At 49.5% G+C, this 10,971-nt stretch overlaps 5 protein-coding genes across 5 annotated transcripts; 1 reads left to right on the top strand and 4 right to left on the bottom strand.

The window, feature by feature from the left end:
* Positions 1–80: 80 nt before the first annotated feature.
* Positions 81–870, bottom strand: BJ212DRAFT_1295950 (Alpha/Beta hydrolase protein; the record flags this gene model as incomplete). Its single annotated transcript, XM_041332379.1, has 3 exons — positions 81–241; positions 444–726; positions 826–870. 3 exons carry the CDS (start codon positions 868–870, stop codon positions 81–83), a joined length of 489 nt encoding a protein of 162 aa, XP_041198612.1.
* Positions 871–1,216: 346 nt separating this feature from the next.
* Positions 1,217–3,191, bottom strand: BJ212DRAFT_1295949 (uncharacterized protein; the record flags this gene model as incomplete). Its single annotated transcript, XM_041332378.1, has 8 exons — positions 1,217–1,317; positions 1,523–1,568; positions 1,854–2,010; positions 2,067–2,202; positions 2,411–2,454; positions 2,558–2,713; positions 2,740–3,066; positions 3,121–3,191. 8 exons carry the CDS (start codon positions 3,189–3,191, stop codon positions 1,217–1,219), a joined length of 1,038 nt encoding a protein of 345 aa, XP_041198611.1.
* An 85-nt stretch (positions 3,192–3,276) lies between these two features.
* BJ212DRAFT_1444515 (uncharacterized protein) lies at positions 3,277–4,670 on the top strand (the record flags this gene model as incomplete). The annotated part of the gene is made up of 6 exons (XM_041337968.1): positions 3,277–3,301; positions 3,603–3,739; positions 3,796–3,836; positions 3,887–3,978; positions 4,031–4,105; positions 4,159–4,670. The coding sequence occupies 6 exons, from the start codon at positions 3,277–3,279 to the stop codon at positions 4,668–4,670; spliced, it is 882 nt and encodes a 293-aa protein (XP_041198610.1).
* Positions 4,671–4,775: 105 nt separating this feature from the next.
* Positions 4,776–5,900, bottom strand: BJ212DRAFT_1476183 (uncharacterized protein; the record flags this gene model as incomplete). Its single annotated transcript, XM_041339336.1, has 4 exons — positions 4,776–4,991; positions 5,041–5,247; positions 5,292–5,320; positions 5,624–5,900. 4 exons carry the CDS (start codon positions 5,898–5,900, stop codon positions 4,776–4,778), a joined length of 729 nt encoding a protein of 242 aa, XP_041198609.1.
* A 1,356-nt stretch (positions 5,901–7,256) lies between these two features.
* Positions 7,257–9,225, bottom strand: BJ212DRAFT_1295947 (uncharacterized protein; the record flags this gene model as incomplete). The annotated part of the gene is made up of 7 exons (XM_041332377.1): positions 7,257–7,966; positions 8,006–8,182; positions 8,232–8,336; positions 8,387–8,755; positions 8,818–8,852; positions 8,993–9,065; positions 9,129–9,225. 7 exons carry the CDS (start codon positions 9,223–9,225, stop codon positions 7,257–7,259), a joined length of 1,566 nt encoding a protein of 521 aa, XP_041198608.1.
* Between the last annotated feature and the right edge of the window lie 1,746 nt (positions 9,226–10,971).

The raw sequence follows: 10,971 nt of genomic DNA, 5'->3' as shown, positions 1-10,971 counted from the left end.
GATTCAAATGGAAACAAACCTAAGAGTCGAGACGTGCTCGATAGCGGAGCCAGCGACTCGGAATATACCACTCCGACATTCTACTGACCACGAGCCTTGAGGTGATGGCGGAAAATCCCCTGGAACTGCGGGATGTGGTCAAAGTTCATGAGCGTGTAGTGTTCCCCAGGTACCTCAATATATGATGGCTCGCCGCGGCTGAAGTCAGACCAGGCCTTGAGCCGGTTGTTGATCCAGCCAGCTTGGTACCACGAAGGGGTATAGCACAGAAAACATCGACTACGGCTGAAGAGAGCTTGTCAGCCATCAGCTGGAGCTCGACGAAACGTTCTGGGGGGAGACAACTTCCATACTACCTCGAGCTGCTCCTTCTTCGCCAGCGGTCTCGGAGCAGGGACGAGATCGTTAGCATCAAGCTTCGACAAACGAGACCGAGGAAGTACGATAAATTGAGGTCCAGTCGATCTCGTGCATGCGGTCGGCGATATGAGAAGGAATGTTGGTGGGAACGACGAACTTCACTCCTTCTCCCATGACCTCGAGCTGCTTGGTGACTTCAAATGCGACAACACCGCGGTAACCGTAACCCACGATGGCGTATGGTCCCGTCGCCTGGGTCCTCTTGACTGCTGCGGCATAGCAGGAAACTAACTCGTCCATGGAAGTGAAGAAGGGGTGACCGGACTCAGAGCCACGGGCACGAAACGCGTAGAAGGGACGCTTGTTCTGAAAATATTTGGCAAGGTTGACGTGTTTCAGGTCTAAAGGGGAACGATGGGGTCATAACTCCTCAGTCTGGCTGTCCTTTAAGAGCAAAGCGTTGACATAGTTGGCCGGGCTCGAAACAAAGGGGTGCTTGATGGTCAACATGGTGGGGATCTCAGGTAGGCCGAAGTGTGCCTCGCGCGCGCTCGAGCCTGGAAATTATATGTGTTGGCAAAGGTCGGTTTACAGCGGGGACAGATTTAATCACCTGATGGCATCGATGGAAGTACCACCGAGTTCGAAGAAGTTGTCGCTCAGCGCGCATGATGTGCTTCGTAAGCTCGCAATATTGTTCGAAGAGACTGATAAGACGCGCACGAGACAGCGGAGTAGGGGACCCGCACTCAGGTAGGAGCGGAATAGCAGCCGTTTAGCACCGTTGCTTATTAGGGCTGCTCAATTCTTGGACTCAGTTCGCTGGCGGAGTTCACTTGTCACCTAATGACATCGCTTAACGTTCGGCAGGCACCCGGCATCCGTCAACATTCGCAAATAACACGCACTCCGTTCCGTTGACCATCGAAAGAGCGCTCCGTGCAGGAGCAATCATCACTAGCGGCCTAGGTAAGTATTGTTTGGCTAGCAGAAACGTGAACTGACATGCCTCCCCAGCTTATACCCGTAATAGCTGCTTTCTGATGGCTTGTGAATCTAATGAGTATGCATAGGCTCTCCTTGCAGTAAGTCTAGCTCGTTTGTGAGGATCAGACTGATTTACACTAATACTAGCTTGCACGTTCACAGCCGTCCGTCTCACCAACTCCGCATATGACCAGCGCCTCGTTCATGCCACCACCGCATGCCTATAGCGGGCAGCACATGTGGGGAGATCCGTCATATGCTACTCCGCAACACCAGCCACTGGCACGCTCCGCGACCGTCAACAGCGCTACAGGAGCCAGTGCTTGGGGTGGGGATGACCATAATGTAGGTCTGGACTACTACGATGACCACAGTGGTAATTTTTTTTTGTCAGACTTGAAGGTAGCGTGTTCGACTAATTTCAATTTAGGATGGAGCAGAGGGGCCCAAGTGGCTCTCCCGCTATTGCCTTCAGCACCTCCTGAGCCTAGCACGTCTACACCTACCAAAGGTGGTGCAAAACGCGCACGTGCAGGCACAATTGCTCCAAAATTGCGATCGGCAAAGAAGCCACGTAGATCCACAGCCAAGGCCACAGTTGAAGTAAAAATTGTATTATCTGCTAGTTTTGCTACCAGCCAGTCAAAGGTGTCTCGACTGACTCTGGTTCAATTGAAAGTTCACAAAAAACCATTGGTTCATAAATCTACACTACACACCTAAAGTGGTGTCGAAATTCACGATCAGGACCTTGCAAGCAGCACGAAAAGAAGTCTTTGGACCGAGGAATCTGATTGTATGGGCCTCGGGAACCATCACCAGTGATAGACGCTGCAGACGATCGATATTCAAGAGCTGCCATGAGCAATACATCAGAATCAGAAAAAAAATCATCATCAAGGTCATCATCATCGAGCACAGCCGCAAGCCCCATGAGGAGTTGGGCTTGCCCCGCGCGATGTGTTTGAAGTTCGGCCAGTGTTGGTTGCACCGTGCAGCAATCCTTGAATTCATTCCCGCATCACGGCTGGGCCATCGGCACGCTGTCGGCAGTGTTGCGGACCTTTTAAAAACGTCGATTTTTGATAAGTGAACTCCGCCAGCGAACTGAGCCCAAGAATTGAGCAGCCCTATTAGTCAGCCATTTAGTGTCTGCTGGGCTTTGTCGTAGCGTATTGCTCTTCACCACTTTGCCTTGCTCGCGACATACAGGCACACAGTCGCGGATGCACCGCTCCATAGTTTCCCGAGAGTGGTCTTCTCCATCTGGTTCACATGGATGAAAATCACAAACTGAGGTGGCAGGGTGATCATCACACAGATATTCCGCAGGGCCTGGTACGGGGCGAAGAGCTCGTGAAGGCATCTGTTCCGTTAAGACCGAAAGTTGACGAGTAGAAAATGATGAGCCCTTCGGTCTCCTGGCCAGGAGCACGGTAGGGAGCAGCAGCGAGGAATGAGTGCGTGATCCCTTCAACCATCTGGAGGTGGTTTCGAGCCCATGAGACGCCATGGATGATAGTGTCTTTAATACAATCGCTAAGGGGCATGACGCCATTCTCGATGATACTAATATCGCTAGTGCGGTACCAGCCGCCCTCAATAAAACTAGAGGACGTAGCCTCGGGGTTATTGTAGTAGCGTACCGACACCATCGGTCCACGAATCTGAAGCCCGCCGCTCTCGACGTCGGGGCGCAGGATGGCCCATCTGCGGGATCTACGATGCGCATCTCGCAACCAGTAATGGCGCGTCCGAGATCGAGGAACTTACGAGCAGGCTCGGTTGCGAGGATATCCACAGGGTAGTTGTGGATGCATCAGGCGCTGCAAGGCCATCTCCATGGATGAACCGGTACGGTGAGCAAACCAACTATTCCGCCGATAGCACTAGTACTGAAACAGTTTCAAATGCTAGGGCGACCTCGCCATGAGACTAGTTATCTGCTTCTGGCGTGCGTTCATCATCAGGGGCAGTGTTGACTACTGATAACTTACATCGCGCGCCGCAGCAGTCTGCATCACACATTAGGAATGGGCAATGCCGCTCATAACTGAAGCGGTGAACAATACAGCAACCGACTTGGCAACGGACATCATATTAATGTCCGTAGGCGTCTCATGGAAGAACCGTTCGCATTGAAAAGGACGTGTAATGCTGCGTCAGGACATATTGCATCCCTTCAAGATGGAAGGCGCTTCTATGCACGAGGACTCCATGATGACCGTGTTGGGCGATATAACATTTCACACCAGCGTCAGTCCCAACAGTAGACACCAGCCTCTACAACCTGTCTCCCGCACAAGCTGCATTTTTCAAGACACAAACCGGTATTGATAATGATGAAGACTTGAAAAAGCATATCCTGGAAGTTCAGGCGAAAGCATACAAGGCGAGTCATTTCCAGAGGACTTTGTAATAAGTTTAACAACCATCTGCCACTAACAGGTTGCACCATATCCTTGTATTCACGGATTTGGCTTCCTTCAGTATGTTTTCAGTAGATCTGCACATCGCACGTAAATTGAGCATTCCTCAGGTTAAACTTGTCAAAATTTCCTGTGTATGAACACATCCTGCAGCTTGGTCGCGAGCGCCCCAATGCGGTGTTACTCGATATCGGTTGTTGCTGTACGTCAGATCATTATGTACTGTCTTGAATAATCTTTTGACTCCATTTTAGTCGGTGTTGACGCCAGAAAGGCTGCGGCGGACGGGTTTCCTGCCAAAAACATTGTTGCGTCTGATGTTGTCAACGGTAATACAAATTTCCTGTGAATAATCATTCTTGCTAAGAATATGTATGTACAGAGTTTCTTCAATTGAGTCACGAACTTTTCAAAACGACACCAGCTTCTTATCCCGGATGCCTCCTTCCTGGAGATGCCTTCGATCCAGAATTTCTCTCTATAGTTGCGCCGTCGGACGACATCTCTCCGGCGCCAGCTATTGACTTGTCCTCGCTGAAATCCCTCAACCCTCTCCATGGTCGCATTAGCGCAATAAACGCTATTGCATTCTTCCACCTCTTCAATGAGGAGAAACAATTGCACGTTGCCAGGGCTCTCGCGGGTCTTCTATCTGCTCAGCCAGGCTCTGTAATTTGCGGCTTTGACACCGGAGCTCTCGAAAAGGGCATCGTAACTGCCAATTTATCAGGCGTCGAGTATCAGACGTTTTCTCATTCTCCCGAGACTTGGTTATCTTTGTGGGATGGAGAAGTTTTTGAGAAGGGGACTGTCAAGGTGGAAACAGAGTTGGTGGAAATTCCGGTTTTCGATACGCGACACTTGATGATGAGGTGGTCGGTGACGAGACTGTAGATAAGTATAACAACGGGACGCATCTAAGGTGTAGGAGACAATACTCACCTCGACCTTTGTAACCCTTACATGTCCTGCCGAACCTGATCGTACAAGAAGCTAACTCTATGAAATAGGTCTCCTAACAATTGAAAGCGAGCGGTGATATAATTGACCAAGGGATATCACATACGAAGAGTTTGCAACATTGATCAAAAAAATTTCAATTATATCCTCATCGACTACCGTCCGCGTCCGTGTTGGAACATTCTCTTTTCCATGATCCAGGTCGTCCGCATACATGCTATCATCCGATTTGATGCCAACATATTTTCCCGCAAGCTGGACGGAACATATTGATGTCGAGCGGAAGCGAGGCCCGGTGCCCTACGCTGGGTGAACCTAAGCCTTTCATGCCCGGTGGCTTAGAAAAAGTCGCTAATAATAATGCTTCTGCCTCTATTTTATCCGCTTGCGCAAGGAGATCGTCATAGATGTCTAAGTCCATCAAATATAAATCGTCATCTGACGGTTGGGACGGGGGACGGAGTGGTGACGCAGGTGAAGCATTTCGCTTTGAGGGCAGTTTGGAGATGGGCTTTGAGGTGAGATAAGCGTCGATCCGGACTCAGTTATGAAAACCCCGAATTCCTCGTTGGGACGGACACGGACTGCAAGGGAACTCAGGCCAAACCTCTATGGCGGGAGGCTGCGGCTCTATCTATCGAGGACCGACTACGACACACCGTAGGACTCCTGCTCCTGCGCCAGGACCCGTGGCACTCCCCACCTGATCTGACCTGCCAGAGCGCCCCACTCCATCGTCATCCAAGCTCCACACGGCGTCCCGTCCTGCGGCGGAGAGGATCGGAGCCTGTGCCCGGGGGGCATAGGGGTTGTTTTGTGAATTAGACTTGCTCGAGGTCGATGACGAAGGGATTGAGGTGGACAGTGTTGGATGAGGGTTGACATACCTTTCGTTGATAAGACGGAGAAACCGGAGAGGATACGGATGACAGATACATACACATAAAGTTGAGAAGCACCACATATCGGCCCCAGAGGTGTGATGTGGAATTCCAACGACGACCCTGCGACGGGATCAAATCCGACCCTTGGGATGTCATGATCGGCTCCAGAAGAAATTTTAATGATGTGGGCGTTACAGTTCAAAATCTGAGATTCGGACTCATCAGGTTGTAATTTTGTCCCGGGCACAAGGATGGTGCGGTGCGTGTGGACGACTGCCATCGAGAATCCCATTGACCCTGAGATCAGGAACAGGACGCCATCGTCGTCCGGCTTAGGTTCACAAGCAAACTAGTTGACTGCGACGGTGAGTTTCTTCCCTGAAGATTTTGCGACGGAAAGGTGAACTTCCAGACCAGGAATAGGGCTAATTTGCGCAACCCCAATTTCGCCGATCAGCCAAGTTGCAGAACGAAACAAGTTATTGATATGGGCCTTTCTTGTATGCCTGCTGTGCGCTAAGCATGGGCCGCAAACAGGGCATATGGCCAGCCAGCGGACACGCCCAGACAGCAGCCATATTATATTCGTGCTCCCGTCAGGCACACAACGATAATCGGACCTCTGTGTTTACCGCACTCGAGTATATCCCATGCAAGGTTGCGAACATCTTGGTTGAACGCAAAGAACATGTACCCGAGTACTGAGGAACCCACCGTGGGGCATGTCCATAATGAAATTGTACGTTTTACAAAACCGCCCAGAGTGTAGACGAGACGAAAAGATCTGGTCCAAGCTGACTGACCCAGTAGGTTATGGGATGTCAGTTACTGTCTCCACGGTGGTACTGACACCGCGGAATTCTCGCGCTACATATTGCCGTGAGTGGTGACAAAGGCAATGCGACAGTCACAGAATCAGGGCAGACGTTGTTATAGCCACACCGTCGATAACAAGGATTTTAGCTGAAAATCATTCGATTAGAAGCGTTGCTGAGGCGGAGCGGGGAACCGGCAAGGAGCGAAGAAAGGGTTCCGAGGTGTGTAATGAGAGAAGTAGAAGTTTTGAAACAGTAGGCAAGTTAAGCGAACGGAGAATGACGCGGTGAGTGAGGGGCAAACGGCATTATCCGAGAACTTGTACAGCCAAGGTTATAACGTTAAGGTTGCGGTAGTGAGAAATTAGATCTTAGACGTAAGGTTGACGTATCATGGAACTGACAAAGTTGTAACAAAGTCCCTGTACCTCCCCCGAATTTCAGCTCGACCAAAATTGCGCATACGTGGCGAGCATTCGTTTGGCAGGGCAAAGCTGGGAGAACTTACAGGCGTATCATCAATCCAATGGTCAGCGTGCATCGAATCCGCGCTCATAATTGTTGGCATGCCTGTATATGTAGTGCCTGAGTTACATCACCAAATATTCATTCCCGAATCCTCTACTAACGTGGAGTCGGGATAGGTACGAACCAAATATATTCATTGACTCCTAACTTGTGAGAATCATCGCTGTTGGCACAAGACCGACCCACATAACTAAGACTACTCATCTAAGGAGAATAATTATTTCAGAGATGTCACTGCGGTCGGTACGAAGAATCACTATACGGAATGGGACGAACACGCGACTCCTACCAAACTACGCAAACATACCCTCCTCGCTCACATCCAGTATCCCTCTCCCTGCCCACATAGCAGCAGCATTCAAATCCTCCACACCATCATTTTTTGTGCCCACGATCCCGTTCACCTCATATACCGACTTCGTCATACCAAGCGTCACTTTAATCGCCGGAGGTCCAGGCGCATACTCCTCGAGTTCCGAATCTAGGTCGTTTTTAACTGCAGGCCCAACTTTCCCATCTCGTTGGATGAGGCGTAGGATATTCCGAGCGGCAACTTCCGCTTGATAGTATGATGTATGTCCAGCTTTGATCGCGTCGAATGCGTCTGCTGCATCCCCCACGACGAAGATATTGGGGTATAAAGTCTCTTGGCATGAGTCAGATTCCACCAGGGTGTCCGTGGATGAGCTGGGTGACAGGCAATACGGCGAATTTGGAATGCGTGGAGAAGATGTCGTCGGAGATATGTCGTCATCTGCGACAGATGGCGACGACGGCGGTAATTCTAATGGCCCTGCCGCTTCTTCTATATCAAAAGTAAAGTTCTTCAACCAATGCAGTACATCATCGTCGTTGTCGTCGTCGTTATCTGCCTGAAACTTGTGAGGCTTTAAAGGTGGCGGAACGAAAAGTTGCATAGTCCGCAGAACACATGCCAGTCCAGTGTCTGTGACTATAGTACGAGGGTCCATATCACGGAGGAGCTTCGTGTTCGGTACTTGACCTGTGCATAGTAGCTGATGATGTGCTCATTTTAGCTCACTGTCGCTCGTTAATTTGGAAAATCCTACCAGTAGGTCGGCAGTTATTGTCTGCCCTGATAGAGTTCGTACTACGCGTGGTTCTGAAGACCCTTTCTTAGATGTGTGTTGGAGAGACTCGAAATCGAGTCGCTCTCCAAGAATAACCCGAACATTCAACTCCTGCAAGCCCTGAAGGGCTGTATCATCGTTTAGTTGAAATCACTTGATAGACAACACAAAACTCACCTTCTTCATGTATCCCGTCGTCAAACTTCGGCAATAAACGATGACGGGAATGCAGAAGCGTGACACGCTTTTGCGGGTATACGGCAGCGATGTCGGTTGCAAATTCTATATATAACCATGAAATGCATCCTTTGTGGAATAATGACGTAACTTACGGATACCAAGGGCGCCGCCACCAACGACTAACACAGACGTGGCAGCCTCGACCCGTTTCTGGCGTTCCTGGAGGGACGAGATACCCTCTGACTTTGTTCCCCCGTATTTTGGTAGTCCAGTTGGCTCCAAACTCGACTTCATTCTACCTTTTTCGTGACCCCAAAGGTCTATTGGCGAGGGCAAGTGGGAGCCGAGAGCATAAATGGCATAATCAAACTCTAAAGATGATTGCTCTAATTCTCCCAGATTCGGAGAGAGGATGATGCGATGGTCGTCTATGGAGGTGATAGTTGCTTGCACACGAACATGAGTCGAACATGAATGAATGTCTGAAAGTGAGCCAGAAGGGAAGTTGATGTACGGGATAACTAAAAAAGGAAATGTTAACCGCATTCGTCGAGAGCGGAACGTGCAGATTGAGCGGACGTACATGCTTTGTGCTCGTGACCGGCAAGAACAGCATATCTAGAAAAGTTGTAAACGTCTAAAACAAACAATGAATCCTCTTCCAGGCTTGAAAGCAACAATGCTCACGGTTCATGTGTCTATGGGACGACGGAGGTCAGCGGAATGCTTCTACTAGATCCGGAACCGGGACAACGCACGAATTTCTATCTACCAAAACAACTCTCCAGTCCTGTGGTAAACCCTCTGCAAGAAGTTGAGCGGCTCTTGAACCTAGAGGACATTTGGAGAAGGGTCAGTGAAAATGAATTTCAGCGCCATTCGTGCTGAACACACCTCCGTAGGAACCGCCCATGACGACAACTGTCCTTGTAGGAATTGACTTGTGCAGGGACATTGAAGACGGACGGGAAACCTTTGTGGCAGCGGACATGATGCTAAGTCAGGCCTGCAAGTACGGGTTCGTTGAATGGAGTTTATCAGATAAGAACCGTGAGATAGTACCACTGCCAGTAGGCTGTGGCGTCCCGTTACAGCTGTGTCGGCCTACTGGTTATTCCGATCGGCGGGCGTCCGGCCTCAAGTAACCTTGGCTCAAAGCAAGCTCGAAGGATACTTGAGTTTCAATATCTCGGACAGTATTTATGTGGATTGTGGGATCTCTAGTAAGCCAGCATTCTTACAATGAATCGGCAAAGTCTAAAATGATAGAGCACGGATGACGTGGATTCGTACCGTATTATTTCTCAAGGACCCACCGCATGACCTGTATCTCCCATCTGACGTGTATTACACCTACTGTACGGCGGCCAAACCGTCAATCCCCGACTCCGCTGGAACGTTTTCCCTACCGCCTTCTGGCTATTTTCAACCATCATTAATTCAGAACGTTCAGCGTCTTACGTTTTAGTCGCATGCATCATATCCGGTGTGTTCATTCAAAATGGCTTACCACATGCATCATTTAACCGTTCTATCAGTTCCCGGACAACCGTTAGAAACCGTCAGGGTGGTCTAGGCCAAGTCCCTAAAGGAAAAAACGATAACTTGCACTCTCCAAATAAGACAGCAAGAGTGAGATAAACACGTCATATAATGTGATCACGACAGCAAACCCGTCAAATGAATTGTTACGCGTGAACAAAGATGACACGAGAAGCAGGAGCGATAATGAGACACGAAACACTTCAAGAGCCGAGCGCAGAAGGTTCAGTAGTGGCAAATATCAGTGGGGACAACAGAGAGCGTCAAGGGTAGTCGCATATATTGTGAACAGTGTAGGGCGAACAAAGGGCCTCATCCAACACTCGAGGGGCGTCTTCACTCTGGATAACAATAGATGAAACGTCGTCAAAAGCAACGAACAAACACACCGACCTGAGGATCAAAAGCACGTGAGACAATGAAAGAAGACGCATTCTATTGAAAGAACCCTCCCCCACTAAACGTGAGAGCGACGAAAAAAGCACATCGACGAGAGGGTTAAACGCACGGTGAGACAATCTCTGCGGAAACGAGAGATTGATCTGACTATGTTCCGAGGGAGAAAGCGAGGATGATCCGAGGGATAGAGCAAGGTCGATCTGAGGCAAAGCAGACATATACGAGGGATCGTATTGGACAGAACGAAATCAAAACGATGAGGTAAACGCCGCTTGCATCGGCTAGTAAAACCTCGCTTGTCGTATTCATTGTAACGGCGTGATCTAGCAATTGCCTCGGTGCAATATTAGCATGTCTCATTTGGATCGGTACATTGCTGATGTGAGTCAAGTACTGCACTTGCAAGTGGTCTCTGAAGGTGCGCAACTCAGTAATATGAGTGATTCTAGTAACTAACTTACCTTGACACCGCTTTTTTGTTGGAGACTCCATTGGATCGAACAATCGTGAGACCTTTTACTTTTGGCCCTTGTGGCGTCCCACACTCGGGCTTAATCGTCACCGGTCGAGGTCATATGTGCCATGTAAGTTACCGGTAAGCCGACGTTAGAATTATGATTTGACGGTCCTTTGAAGTCCTTTGGGGGTGGGGTTTGCAGTCTGAGATCGGAGGTTTGCAGACCGTCAATTTGCTCTCGTGATCAGCGCAGACTCCGAGGTGGCGGCAGTTACCGGTAACTTAGACAAAACTCTAATTCATCCGCATACATTCTCGAAACTTTATTCTTGGCTTGTT

This window comes from Suillus subaureus, assembly GCF_016647635.1.
Source record: "Suillus subaureus strain MN1 chromosome Unknown BJ212scaffold_3, whole genome shotgun sequence".
Classification (NCBI taxonomy): Eukaryota; Fungi; Basidiomycota; class Agaricomycetes; order Boletales; family Suillaceae; genus Suillus; species Suillus subaureus.
Note: the sequence above shows the minus strand (reverse complement) of the source record. Positions and strands in the feature narration are given on the sequence as shown.